Below are 14,468 nucleotides of genomic sequence, written 5' to 3'. Positions count from 1 at the left end.
TGTAAAGTTGTCCTCGATGCTCGTTTTGGTTCGTCGTCTGGAAAGATAGGGGATCCAAGTCCACCTGTCGTCCTTCCTAGCAACCAAAAACAGATTGTAATTTGCACGAGCGGAAACAACAGCGTCAGGATCCAATGTTGCTTAAGACACACATTGCCTCTCAGGATGGCCTTCAGTGGCAATCTTTCGTCGCTCAACTCAAGCATAGCCGTAGAAGCGTCATGCCGTCGATCCTTACTGATGTGCGACGATTCATGCTTGGACTTTCGCGCCCAGAGCCCAATTGAAGCGCAAACTTTGTTTGATAACCGCCAATGTATCACCAAGAAAGACCACTGATACGGCTCTCAGATACATTCCGAATAGGTATATGTACCACTCAAAGTAAATTGAGTTCTAAACACCCCGATAGTCAGGTCCCATTGTCGGTCCCCTGAGAATTCCCAATTCGGATAATCTCTCGAAGATTTTGCAACACCGCGGTAGGCTCGCAGCTTTCTAGCGTATCTTCAGGACCGCCTTGGGCGATACCATCGACGCTACCGGGAGTAGCACTAGAGACAGACCCAAAACGCACATCTCCTACTCCACGGGATGCAATATCCGAGCCCTGAGACTGAAGCAAGGCCGTTTGTCGCCTCTGAGTTTCTCGCGCCAGGATCTGGAATACAACCCTGCTCTGCGGAAGGACAACCTGTTGTAGCTTTGGCCGTTTGAAGGATGTTGGCCTCCGTGGTGCTTGGGGGTCGTCTGGTTTGTCCCCAAGTGCACGTTTGCGACAATCTTCCACAGCGACTGACAGGAGTCTGTTGAAATGCTCTGGAGTTGTCATTGTTTGGAAGAATTCTAAGAATAGCGTTGCGATGGGCCATGTCTTGGACAATGCCTCCAGTATTTCGAGACTGGATTCCAGTTTCAGTCTGATACCATGTAGGAGAGATGGTAGTGAAGCATCCATTTGATGTTTCAAGGTAACGATGGACGTTACGGCGTGACAGATTCTGTATACTTGTTAGGAAAATGTAATATGATACGAGTGTGCACGGACAGCATACACGAACGTAGGTGAGTATTGAAGCTCATTATGCGAGAGAAGCGTCTCCTGGATTGAAACTATGGTCGACGCAGCGTGAAACGCCGAGCTCTGTGATTCCTTGGATGAATACGGGGCCTGCAGTAAATGCAACTGGCATACGATTGTGCTGGACACTGTTAGCACACCACAAGCTTTCTAGGCAATAGACAACTTACTAGAATGTGGAGAATAGTATCGCTGACAGAAATGTGTGGCGCGTCTGCCTCCAATGTAGCTCTGGCGGACAAGCTACGAGCCATTCATTCAAACCAAGCTCGCATTGCGCAGCTCCGACACTCCTGGCAGCTTGAGTGGATCTTGCCGACAGATTCAAGCATAAACCTAGATCCATAAGTTGGCAGAGTTTGACATACTCCATAAAGAACCTAGCTTGAACTTCACTTTTCGGCCCAGATGAAGCATCTCCATCATGCTCGACAAAGTCACTCTCTGTCAGCGGCTCTACTGTGCAGTCGCTTGGATTAATATGCAATGGCCTGCCAAACGCCGCAGCCACGGAGCGGTCTCGGGTATACAATGTCCACCATATCCGTTTGCGGAGGCCTCGTTGTGAGGGTTGGAGGTCAGTGTATATTTCACTGTTTCACTTAGTTCGGATTCAAAATCACTGATTGGGGATTTTACCTCTCATGTAGTCCAAGCTCCTGTGCCAAAGCAATACCCAGCCGGCTCCAGTAGAATATTCCACTTTCAGTAAGATCTTTGAGCAGTCAACACTACTGAAAGATGAACCAAGGTGACTGTGAAGGCATACCGTCAGGACCTTCCCAGTAAGCACCTAGCAAGATCACAGATTGAATGACAGTTATCTGGTTGGTTTCATAACCAGCGTCATATAGTGCCTTAGCTTTCTTATAGAACGTGCGCGGCGACACGGTATACTCTTTTGAGCCCTGCTGGTTGGTAGAGCATCGAGATGCAACCATGAGCATCGCTTGTAGCAGTAGAATTGACGGTAGATCTTCCGCGCTGTTATACTGCCTCATGAAAGCATGACGGTCTACCACCGGCAGTATTGGCGCTATCCATTTGAAGAATACGTCTACAAGCGTATCCTGGACAACTTTAGGCGGGAGACCAAAGGCATCCCGACGGTGTAGAATTTCGAGTTCAAGCGGCTCCAGATGATCGGGATGGCATATTGAATGGTATTGTGCCATAGAGACCTATTATTGATAAATCAGTCGAAGAAGCATGAAAGGCGCCGAAGTGAAGTTGGACTTGATCATGTCTAGTCTGCTTATCGACCTTCATATCAGACACCTCGGCTCAACCCTGATTGGCTGGAATAGATTATACGGTCCAGTCGACAGTTAATATCTCACCGCCCTGGCAGAATTTCTTCCATTCTCGCGCCTGTATGAGTATCGCCTTTCCTATACTTTGCGACTCATTCTAATTCAGTTGAAAGAAATCTCTTTCAGGCCAGAGAATCATGTTGGCCGATCCAGCTACATTACAGGACCTCGACCTCGAGGACGAGCAGTACGACTCCGCCGATGACGAAGACTTCCAAGTAGACGCGGCCCGAGACGACGATGGCCTCACCGGTTCCGATAGCGACGAGGAGGCCACAGAACCCGCGGCCAAAAAGCGCAAGACGGGAAAGAAGGCACCGGAGCAGGAAGACAACGGTCTCGACTCGGGCGACGAAGTGACGATTCAAAAGGCCAAGGCAAAGAAGGCGAAGAAGCAGAAAGGAAAAGATGATGAGGATGATGTCGATTTTGACGACGATGAGGGTGGCCCTGGCGGCTTCGTTCGGACACGAGCCATGAAGATGCGAACGTGCGCTCCCCTTCTTCTTTTCGTTGTTGCGTCCGATTGGTACTGACTTTGCCGTTGTATAGCCAGGAAGAGCGGAAGCCTCTCGCGAAGATCGATGGAGCAACTGTCGACGTGGATGCGCTGTGGGAGAAGATGAATGCCCCTGATACGACCCCGGGTCTCCCCCCCTTGCAGGCAGAGAAGCAGAACGATACCCCGGTCGAAGAGAACAAAGACGCGGAGATGCGTGATGGCGAAACCCCCGTCACTGAGGAAAAGCGACAAGCGAGTCAATACTCGGAGGAGATGGTGAAGATCAAGCGTACTTACAAATTTGCGGGCGAATGGATTACGGAAGAAAAGATCGTTCCTAAAGATTCAGCGGAGGCCAAGCTTTATATGGCCAACGAAAAGGAAGTCGAAACAGTGACCGCCGCCGAGAACGCCGCAGGTTCTAAAGAAGCTATCAAAATCCGCAGACCCCTTCGAAAGGTCTCCCGCTTTGACCCGAACCCAACTGGATCTATCAAAAAGAGCTGGGAGAAGCAGCCTGTCGCGGAAACTACAGGAGAAGAGAATGCTCGTGGTCCCAAGATCAACACCGTCGAGAAGTCGCGCTTGGATTGGGCTGCGTACGTCGATCAAGCCGGCATCAAGGACGAGCTCAGAACCCACAGCAAGGCCAAGGAGGGTTTCCTTGGTCGTATGGATTTCTTGGATCGTGTTGGTGCCAAGCAAGAGGAAGAGAGAAGAAACGCGCGTTTGAAGGGCTTGTAAAGGGCTTGTCGAACCTTTTTCTTCGCTTTTGTGCGTACAGATTGGTCCGGATTGCTGCTTTGCTATATTCAACACGACTAAATGCCGGGTCCATTCAACTTGCGTTGCCCTTTCCAGCTTCGAACGAAGATCGGTATACATGAGACGTTCCATGGGATCGTATAATGAATACCTAAGCCCTCGTTGCTCATATGGGCGATGAGCTCGCTGACCATCAGCTCGAAGGATCTCCATGTGTGCGTCGCCTGCTGCTGTTGAGCGGTGGTAGTCAGCCCAGACTAGTAAGACGCACGTATCGCACATGCTGCTACCATACACTTATAGGGACGTCCAATTCATTCCGGACAGTCATCCCTTGGTCGGAGCGACACAAACTCAAGAGACCAGCTGTATCAAGCTGATGGCCTTGAGGTCTCGCATCGCGTCAAGTACGATTCATCACAGGTACACCGCGAGAGTACCAAAACTGAACAAACTACTGCAAGGGCATTGTGACAAGTACACATAGCTCCACATATATCAAAGTCTCGTAATAATTATGTACATACATCATTGCACAACCTAGCACTCCAGTAGACATGCAATACTTGTAGGACATACAACTTTCATCTTCTAAACATCTTAGTTGAAGTGAACAGACTGGCCAGCCTTGCCACTACGGAATTTCCAGGCTGGCGCGGTGGAGTTCCCGCCCTTCTTGGGCAGGTACTTAATACCAGAGGAGGAACATTTAGTAGACGTAACTGGCATCGAATTAGCTCACTTGACGACATATAATAACGCATAGACTGGAGACACTTACGAGTGTCAATTGGCTGGTACTCGCCGGTGATCGCATTGCCCTTGGTGTTATAGAAATACCAAATTTCGTTCAGCGCACCGTCTTTGCAGCCGATATAGGGCTTCTTGCCATCATGAATCGCAGCAAGAGCAGATTCGATCTCACTCCGTTTGTAGGTCTTGGAGGCATGGGGGACGATACCGGCTTTGGCGAGAGCCTGTGATTGTTAGGCATGGTTTCAGAAGATCAAAGGAGACAAATAGGCAGGTAGTGATCGAAGAGAGCGGGAAGAGAGAAGAGATAAACGAAGAAAGGAGAAATATGACAAACCTTGTAGCTATCCAGACCTTTGAAAAGGTCTACGGTCTTCGCCAAATAATCAACCACTTCCTTCTGCGGGGCGTAATCTTTGTAGCAGCTTGGTTCAATGGTGTTGATGCAGGTACCTTTTTGATACACGGAGTTAGCAATCGACGAGCCTTAGAGTGGCGCCTACAGCCTGTAGTGTAATTGATGCTTACCGTGCTTGTTCCACTCGTGCTCCCAGAATTCTTCATCCTCGCCCTCATAGTTGGGCCAGTATTTCTTCATGTAGGACAGAAGTTCGGTCTGACCCTGCTCCTGAATAATTGCGGTGATGTTCGAGTACTCCCGCGACTTGTCGCAGTATTGCTCGTAGCTGCCATCGCAGTTATCAGGCCTAGATATTGTTAGTTTTACGCACCGTGTATGATGGTTTCAGCACTTACCAGAGACCGTGGATGGTCCAGGAGTCGGAGGGACCAGCTGGAGGATCTGTGTCCCAGAACTGTGTCTGCAGGAGGGCACCTCCCGGCGAATTGAGGCAGCAGGAGTCGGCTACTGCGGCCGAGTTCTGACAGCTGAAGGGAGTATCCTTCAGGCAGGACGGGAACTCAAACACTGCACCTGCAGCCAATTGCATGGCGCTAAGGGCGAGCATGCCCATAGATGGGAGGGAAGGTGTGGAAAGCATCGTCAAGGTGAATCAACGGATACAAGCCCTAGCGGGAGATGATGAAAAGAGATGGCAATGGGAGAGGCAGGTATTGCGCCTATTTATTTAGCAGGCGCCCCATGTGGTCTACAAAGACCAAGAAAACAAGCGTGTTTATTGATTAGCAAGGAAACACTTCGCTTCGATCCACTGACTGTTGATAACGGCACATGTCATGATAAGAGCGACCTGATTTGAGGGGAGATAGAATCGACCAGCCGATAATAAAAAGCAATGAGGATCGGACAAGACCGTCAAGACCCGCAAATCTCCTGATCCCGTTAGCCACTAAATATCGACCCCCGAGAGCTTGTAGCCAATTGCAGAACGTCTCGCGGGTTTGGAGTAACAACCCAGATGCCGTCGGGGCGCCTTCGGTCGAAAGCATAGGAGTGGACAGAAAAATCAGGGCAATGTCGATCGCGGACGATTGCTTCAGCACCATGTATCAGAACGTTGCATCGGCCAACTGCACCATTCGTACTCGCATCCTGCTTCGCCAGAGTTTACGAGCACTATGTCCCTGCACATCTTCTTTTAATTAAACCGTCAGGTACACGTGTCTGTCGAATTGATGTGAAGGGCCGAATAAAACATCGGCCCGCCCTTTAGCTTCGGTCGAAGAGCGAGCTAAAACAGAATGGCGGGGAGAAGAAAAGACGAATCAAATGGTTCCATAAGAATACAATTTCATTGGAGGTTATTTGTGTGACAATGCGCTGTTAGGCAAAAATGGCCATTCGACCTCCGAGAGAACAAGTGATGCAAAACTTGGCAATCACAGTAACAGAGAGATTTGTGTTCTTCGCTCTTGCATGCAACTTCTTGGGCGATTTTTTCAATAAAAGACTTGGCGCAATAATATTGAGAGCAAAGGCCAGAGCGATCAACAGCTCTCGCCGAGACCAGTTTGTGGGTTCACATGCAACGAGATGACTGCAGCGAGATAGCGAAGAATCATGCCCCCACGTCTGACTGTATATGCGAATGTGTCAACCGAAGCAGTGGTCACCGAATATCACGGTAGTTAGAAGGCATCCTCATCTTCCGAACGAGTGATCAACGAGCAACCGGTCCGTCCTTCGGTCGCTATGGAACCAACGAGGAGGGGGGGCACGCATTTAACAGCTGGCATTTCATCGGGAATCAGCAATTTCTATCTCACGATCGGAGACAGAACATGATAAACAAATCCATGTGTGACATTTTCAGTAACATTCAAGTCCCAGATTTCTGTCTGAGAATCTGGGAATTGTAACGAATCGACACTTGTTTCAACGTAAAGCAACCAAGTCACAAAGAGCGATGACTGTGTGGGCTCTACATTTTCATGAGGACTGCATACGCAAAAAGGGAGATGCTTGTCATATCTTCGCAAGCGCCTGCGATTAAAAAGTCATCATTAGATCTTTTGACGAGGAAACTTTCGCAAATATGATGAGGCGAGTCCGAAAAAGATGGATGGGGTGAGAGTCCAAGATAACGTGAATGGAGTAAGCGTGGTGTCGCGTGAGCTTTCTCTGCTGCCTTGACAGCCTGAGGCTGCCTATTAAAATGCCAGCTCCTCCCAAACACATTAAGCAACAAGAAACACAAGTTTGTGTTTTTCTCCTTCACATTGGCAAGTGTATTTGCAATCCTGCCTCGTCCGCGGATAACCGCAAGACGGATGTGCCGATTGATTGAGTCATAGCACCGTCCGACACCGGAAAACCGTGCTGAGGTACTCCGTATAGCTATGGAGAAGATGATGCTACAGGTCACAAAATTGTGAGATCTGAGCCCAAAAACCGAGGCCACTGAGTTGAAGAATATCGGCTACCCATTCCACCAGTGACAATACAGCACTCCTTTCCTTCGGGCCCAAGTTAACCCCCGCGATTGGCCGGCGTTTTGAGATTTCCATTCAGAATATCAAACTACAATGACGAGCAACAATCCACCATTTCGAATTACCCCGGCGCATAGCACAGAACATTTCGAAGCAGCCAAAGCACTTTTCACATCGTATGCCGAATGGCTAGGTCTCGATCTTACCTTCCAAGGATTCGCCTCCGAGCTACAGTCCCTTCCTGGGAAATATGCGGCGCCCCATGGGGTATTATTACTAGCTTATAGTGCCGACGAGGGTATCCCGATCGGATGCGTGGCTGTTCGGCCTCTCAAGCAGAGGTCGGTAGAAATGCAAGGGGATATTCAAAGCCATAGAGGATACTGTGAGATGAAGAGGCTGTATGTCTCTCCCGAAGCACGGGGAACAGGACTGGGGAAAGCTTTGGTGAATTCCATCGTGGAGAGGGCGAAGGATCTCGGCTATAAGATGATGATACTCGACACCCTTCCCTCAATGATAGGGGCCATACAGTTATATAAGAGGGTGGGATTCGTGGAAATAGCTCCTTATTATGAGACTCCCTTGGAGGGGACGCTCTTTCTCGGGTTGGATCTTGAACAGAATATATAGACAAAACCCAGAATATCAGTCTGAATTGCTTGTCTGAAGAACACCAAGACCAGTAAACGCGCCCCAAGGATAACTAGAGAATAAATTAGCAATGCTTCAAGTCAGATACTCAACCTCGATGTCAAATAATTTCTCATCTTGGATGATGTCCCTATGAAAGAGTACAGAGTACATCACACAAACTACTTAGATTGACGAAACATCGAGCCAACACAAATGATGTACCGAGCAGTCATGTACTCCAACTCAAACCATTAACCTTACGTATTGAGGTTAGAGCACTCATCGCAGATGCCTGCATTATACCAAGAGGTAGTAGCTTTCATAATCTAAGAGGCGATTCAAGCAAGTAGTATGTCTTCGTCTCTATGCAAAACCGTGTAGCGATTGTCGAGTCGACCTTGTACATAACCACATCAACGGGGCCAGAACTAATTTTTTTATGATAAAGAAGTGCGAAACTTGGTATAATCATAGAGCTATATAACTATTCTATTGTTAGCGTTAACGAGCATCAAGATATAGAAGACAAGATTTGTGAGGAATCTAGGGTTGTGAGCCAGCGATAATATAGGAGCAATTTAGACTCTTCCTTGTTGGACTTATGCTTGGTGTGCAAACTAGTAAGGGCGCTTGCATTAAAAGGGGTTATCGCTGAGAGGTCATGATCATACCTTGATCATCGACTCCGGATGCTGTTTCTCTACGGAGCTGAACATGACCGTAAGAGGACACCAAACATCAGGCAGGGACAAGTCCTCAACATGTGCCCCCAATGCGGCCAAGTGCACCTTCTTTTCGAACAAACAACCTCACCCAATTTGCCAAAGTCAAAGAGGTCAGGTCGACAACTTCGAAACCCCACAAGTCCTCTCAAATCCTACCAAATGGCACACAAATCTAGGGCGAGGGCAAGGCGAATAACCATGCTGAAGAAGAGGATCATCCCTCCATGCATATGATATCATATAATCAGACTATTAGCAAACCAGTTTCTGCAGGCGTGGTGAAACCATCTCACCGGTATCCCAACACCTGGCTATTATTTGCTCATCGAACAGGGGGACAGGAAATGATCTTTGCAGCGTGTCAAGTAAGGACGGGGAAAGGAGAAGCATTGATTCTGTTCTAGCAGGATTCCGGTGCAGATGGGTGTGAGGTCGGTGAGGGAAATTACTCAAATTCAAATTCACTCTCACCTGACCTTGGCTGTGTTGTTGCCTGCAGGGTTTTGTCCAACGGCTCACTCGAATCACGCCGGCGGTAAGCCGTTTAGTGTATGGACTATTAGCACTACCACCACAATGGGTTGGCGGTATGGTTCATGCAAGGCTGCGCCCGCCCATGCTCAGCCGTTCTTTTTTCTTGGGATCGGAATTAGATTTAGAAAAGCTTCCGCCGCATAATAAACTATCATCCGACATGACTTCGGAATTGTCGGATTGAGCTAAGAGAGCCAAGAGGTGGTATCCGAATGCCGCGCATTGTTACGGTGCTTAAGTGAACTCCGATAGCGAGGATAGTGTGGATGTCGTGAAGCTGAATATGTTGTGCAACTATCATCGAACCAAATCACACCGGAGGTTGGCCAATCAGTGGGGGCACCAACAAAAAAGCGCATCGAGAATGCTACCATGACATGGGGTTGGAACCAAGTAGGACGTCTCAACCGTGGTTCATCTGTTCCTTGGAACCAAGGAATTTCGAAGGACTTGGTACCTGGTGGAGCGATGGTTACATTCCATGCACAGTATAGAATGTCCGTGCAGTGGTATATTTTTGTCGAGGTTATACAAGCTGGAGAAGGTGAAATCCCCACTGGGTTGGTAGGCTGCTTGTCGGGATTTTGTGGTTGTACATCCTCATCGATCACTACCAGCGGTGGTAGGTGGAAACTTTTTCCTCGGATCCACTGAGTATATCATTCGTCCAGTTCGCACGAGTCATGGAATGTAGCACAAATGTCTGACAAGTTACGACCTGAGACCGACGCGAGGTACCTGGTACTTCGCCATCGGTGGCTAAAGGTGTCTAGACCAAGTATCAGGTTCACCTCAGCATATTCGCCAAGCTCACCAGAGACTAGTGTGGCCCCGCTTCCTCGCAGATCATCCCGCCTGTGGTTCAATACTGGAGATGATGTGGTACCAACACTGATCTTGGTATGGATAGCCATTAATTTGTGGAACAAACTAAATAGTAGACGTGCTCAGGCAGGTGAGACAATGTGGTAAAATGAGAAAGGAAACAAGGAAGAGAGCGTGTCTAGCGACACATAGTACGATTCGGAGTGGGGTTAGATTGGTAGAAAGAAATAAACAGAGAGAAGGCAGATGACAACAGGAAACCATAGAGGTCTACGGGTACTTCAGCTATAATCCGGACAATATACTGGATTCAATCATGTTGCAGGTACGATGGGTGGCTAACGTACTACTAGAGTAGTACGAAGTTCAAGGTATGAAAAGGTGGTACGCGCCGCGTAAATCGTGATGGACTGACTTGTACGGAGTAAGCATCATCCGTCTTCCTTTGGAAATGAGTGCTTCAGGGGAAAACATTATTATGAGATATTAGCATGAAAAAGGACACAAAAACATACACGATTAAAAAAAGAAAAGAAAAGAAAGAAAAAAAAAAAAAAAAGAACAGAAAATAGAAAAAGAAAAATAAAATTGGTTTACTATGGAAAGATCGACTACTACTAGTCGTGTACAGTACTGAGAGACCATCAACGACTGAACCGGCCACACTCGTTGGCGGAAAAGAAGATAGAAAAGACCATCGATCATACGCAATGGCATGTGGGGACTATTGTCCATTAAGCTCAAGCGAAATCCCGGTTTCTGGAATCCTTAGCTGGATGCCATAAATTCCGATGTTGGCAAATAACAGTCGCCCAGCGGTGGTTAGTCAGTTGAGCCAGCGAGGTCTAGTCCATGACTGTCAATACCCGGGGGTGGGTGGGTTTTGACCCATGACAATCCTTGCCCACTTGTCGGGGACCTTCTGAAGCATTAAGTTGTCAACAACTTGAACTTTCCTGAGCCTCTTGGTTCCGCCAATAGGGACAATGCCATTGGTCTGGAATGTGGGCTAGTGGAAATAGCAGCAATCAGTGGGGCCGGATCGGCGGCGGTTGGACCTAACCAATGCATGTATGTACCTACTTTAGTACCGCTGGTTATAGTCATACATACTGTACGGAGGACTTACATACTACATACATACATACATACGTGACGTTGGGCACACATCTCCTGGTATGCACTAGTGTCGTCGGATCAGATCGGATCGCTCAGCCCCATGTCGATATCCGAAGTAGGTCCAGTACTGGCACTGGAACAATGGCCTCCAGACTGGGGAGCCAGCGACCCCCAAAACCCCACAACACGATAGGGTGAACCTGGTGTGTTCGCGGACGTCCTCCCATGGGATCCTGTGTCCTACCTATCAGTCGGTTTCATGAAGCGATCGACACTCAATTAACTTTGTATTGATGATAGCACGCTAAGCCACAAGTGAGCCGCAGAAGCTGATGCATCAGAAAAATCGAGAGGGGCCACAATACGAGACTAAGAGCCACTGAGACGAAGTCATAATCAAGTTTGTATTTCTTTTCCTGGATTTCAATTCATGTTTAGTGTCTAGTAATAGATTATTTCATGTAGTGTTCAGCAGACAATGGACCAATCAGATCAATAAAATCCACATAGCCACACCTCAGCGTACAGTAACCCCTTTTTTCTGTTGGTTCCTCCCAAGGATGTCGTATTATTCAGATGTAGATTGAGAACCTCTTGAAGAACAAAGGAAATAAAGAAAAGAGAACAAAAGGAAGTAGAAAGACAAAGGAACATATGCAAAACGCCCAACTATAAGGGTAAAATATAAAAAGAAAAAGAAAAGAAAAAACATAGAAGATAGAATTGCGTCAATCGGATATAATCAGAGCTGTTTTACAGAAACGCCGTGAAGCGCCGACCTAGGCCGCCCAGGCCCCGCATGTCAGTGGCCATCTAAAGACAAAAGAAATTTCGGGTGTCAAAGGGTATCATATAAGGATCCACCCGTAATGTCCTTTCGTACTGTGAAACTTAATCGTCTAACACGTCAACGCTGTATTCACGAGTATCCGGCATTGGATCATCTAGCGTTGAGCCGCGAATAGGGCGCCCATCCTGTGTAAGTTGTCCCCGGAAGTCCGGGTCGTAGTCTGGGCTGCTCTCATCAAGCGTGGCAACGTATCGGTTGCGACCACCCCGCTTGCTATGTGTTTTGGTATAATGGGCATTCAGGTTGTCACTGCGAGAGAAAGCACGCTCGCATTCAGGCACCCAGCAGACATGAGGCTTCTCTTTCGAGTGGCTCTTCATATGTCTCTTCAAATGCTCTTGCCTCTTGAAGCGACCTTTGCAACCGGGTTCCTTGCACTTAAACTGGACCTGTTTAATAATAGACGGAAGGTTCTCCAGAGACATATTTTGTCGAGAAGACTGCTTCCTGATCATCTTTCTTGAGGGATGACGTTGGAGGCGATTAAGACCGTCACGGAACTGGGGTGACTGCTGGAAGTCCTCCATATAGTCTCCGGTCCCACCGGACAAGCGGCTAATGGGCGTGTCGGGGCCAGATGCAGTTCCAATGGAGCATGAACGAATTGGCGTTGTAGGGCTGTGTGTCTTGAAAGTCTGAATAGACGTAGGGAACTCAGAGTACGAGGGCGGCGGAGTTACCGGACCGACCTGAGAGGGGGCAATGGTTTGAGGTGCAATGGACTCGGTGGCCTGAGGAATCCACGGCATCATGTTCCCCATAGACATAGATGGCGCCACCCGCTCAGCATGGTGGAAAATAGATCGCGATAAACAAGGATTGGTGGCGGCCTCTGGCAGATACGCGGCATGAGGCCGATAGTTACTGCGAACCATAGGAGGGCAATGGGGCAGGGTGTGGGGGTATGGGAGGCTGTGTGTTCCGGTCTCATAGGTTTTCGGCGCATCCGAAGGAAGCCAAAAGTGCTCCACGTTATCATCGTAAGCGGACAGAAAGTCAGGCATAGGCATGCGGTCCTGTGCTTCCATGCCACCGTAAGACATACCCAGATTCTCATTGGAAGTCATCCCCGCTAAGCGGAAAGCACTTCGCATGGGCGCATTTCCAGCATGTCGCTCGTAAGCATGTCCTGGGTATGATCCAGCGTCTTGCCACCCAGGTGAGGCCAGTGAGCCTTGGCTATAGATGCTGGTTGGGGTTGGCGTAGGGGAGTCCATGGGTGAGAAGCTGGAAGTCATCGAGGGGCACTCGTTGGAACCCAATGAGTGGCAGTCAACTTCAACAGTGAGGTTGTTCTGAGCTCTCATATCTTCGCTGTGTCTGGGGTCACAGTCTTTCCGTTGTATGTCAATGTTTGTGCCTATTCAAGCACTGTTTAGTATGGATAGTCTTGGTATGCAGAGGCTCTTTTGTGCAGATGTCGGACGGTATCAAATGAATGTGAGAAGGTATGTATGTTATGACACAAGATTACAGTATCGAGAAAGTGCAGTGAGTTGGTACAATGAGGGGAAGACCAAGCAGGACAACTAGCAAAGAGTGATAGACAGTATGCGTGATGGTCTGACAATGAAGGACTATGTTGCCAAAAAGCACTAGGAGAAAGAATGAAGGACAGTGGGCATGAGTTTAGAGAGAGAGAGAGAGAGAGAAAGGAAGGATGAAGAGAGAAGATGAATGTGAGGTTGAGGTTGGGGAATGGAGGAGGGCAGACCAGGTGAAATAAACAAATCGCTGGGGCATATAAACCGGAAGGGTAGAAGGACCGATCGCACTTACAAGTCGAGGCCATTGCTATTCTCGGAGAAGAGAGAGCAAGTCGAGACAAGAGTCAAAAAAAGAGTTCGAGGCGCGTCGCGTGCCTGAGAGACCGAAGCAAGGCCAGGAATGTAGACTATAGAGTTCCTCGAGTAACCGGGAACAAATGATCCAACGGATGTCCTAGCTTGGAGGAAGGTGGCCGGTTTTCGAGCAGACCGTTTCCTAGGAGCGCGAATGTCTCTGGATAAAGGACCGCGATAGCGAGGATTGGCGTCAAGTAACAATTCTGAGTCGCGACGGGGCTTATTCCTGTGCTCTGAGTCGAGGATGGAGCGGTTGAAAGGGTCTCAGTTGTATAGTTATAAGGAAAGCAGGGAGGATAGGACCAGCAAGGGACGACGGATCCTGGGAAATTGAAGATGCAAGTGAGGACGAAATGTCTCAGAGTTATTAAGGTAGATGAGAGCAGGATGGTTGTATTAAGATTAGAGATTAGAGATCCCGATCCTGGTCTTTAAGATAGTTGATGAGTTGTTGGGTTAATGGGATGAAGGAAGATGAAGAATGACTCTTGGGGGGAGTCAATGACCATATTATAGGATTGTATCGAAACGACAGTACAGAGTAGTAAAGCGTCGCAAAGCGTAGCATAGCAGGCATAGCGAGGCCCGCAGAAAATAATAATAATAATAATTAATTAATTAAACAAAACAGAATAAAATTAAAATAAAATAAAATAATAATAATTAGG

General features: G+C 48.2%; 4 protein-coding genes across 4 annotated transcripts; 1 reads left to right on the top strand and 3 right to left on the bottom strand.

Annotated features, from left to right (window-relative positions):
• Positions 1-412: 412 nt before the first annotated feature.
• ANOM_008456 (transcription factor domain-containing protein) lies at positions 413-2,256 on the bottom strand (the record flags this gene model as incomplete). The annotated part of the gene is made up of 5 exons (XM_015553712.1): positions 413-1,001; positions 1,056-1,202; positions 1,252-1,674; positions 1,721-1,796; positions 1,851-2,256. The coding sequence occupies 5 exons, from the start codon at positions 2,254-2,256 to the stop codon at positions 413-415; spliced, it is 1,641 nt and encodes a 546-aa protein (XP_015403122.1).
• Positions 2,257-2,531: 275 nt separating this feature from the next.
• On the top strand, positions 2,532-3,640 carry swc5 (putative Swr1p complex component (Swc5); the record flags this gene model as incomplete). Its single annotated transcript, XM_015553711.1, has 2 exons — positions 2,532-2,884; positions 2,947-3,640. The coding sequence occupies 2 exons, from the start codon at positions 2,532-2,534 to the stop codon at positions 3,638-3,640; spliced, it is 1,047 nt and encodes a 348-aa protein (XP_015403121.1).
• Positions 3,641-4,261: 621 nt separating this feature from the next.
• On the bottom strand, positions 4,262-5,437 carry ANOM_008454 (T2 family ribonuclease; the record flags this gene model as incomplete). The annotated part of the gene is made up of 5 exons (XM_015553710.1): positions 4,262-4,383; positions 4,443-4,638; positions 4,752-4,867; positions 4,943-5,121; positions 5,171-5,437. Coding segments are annotated over 5 exons (864 nt in total), but the record flags the coding sequence as incomplete, so codon positions are not given.
• Positions 5,438-11,997: 6,560 nt separating this feature from the next.
• brlA (C2H2 type transcription factor BrlA) lies at positions 11,998-13,263 on the bottom strand (the record flags this gene model as incomplete). Its single annotated transcript, XM_015553709.1, has 1 exon — positions 11,998-13,263. One exon carries the CDS (start codon positions 13,261-13,263, stop codon positions 11,998-12,000), a length of 1,266 nt encoding a protein of 421 aa, XP_015403120.1.
• Between the last annotated feature and the right edge of the window lie 1,205 nt (positions 13,264-14,468).

This window comes from Aspergillus nomiae, assembly GCF_001204775.2.
Source record: "Aspergillus nomiae NRRL 13137 chromosome Unknown contig00368, whole genome shotgun sequence".
NCBI classification, from domain to species: Eukaryota; Fungi; Ascomycota; class Eurotiomycetes; order Eurotiales; family Aspergillaceae; genus Aspergillus; species Aspergillus nomiae.
The sequence above is the reverse complement of the archived record's forward strand: the minus strand, read 5'-3'. Positions and strand labels throughout refer to the sequence as shown.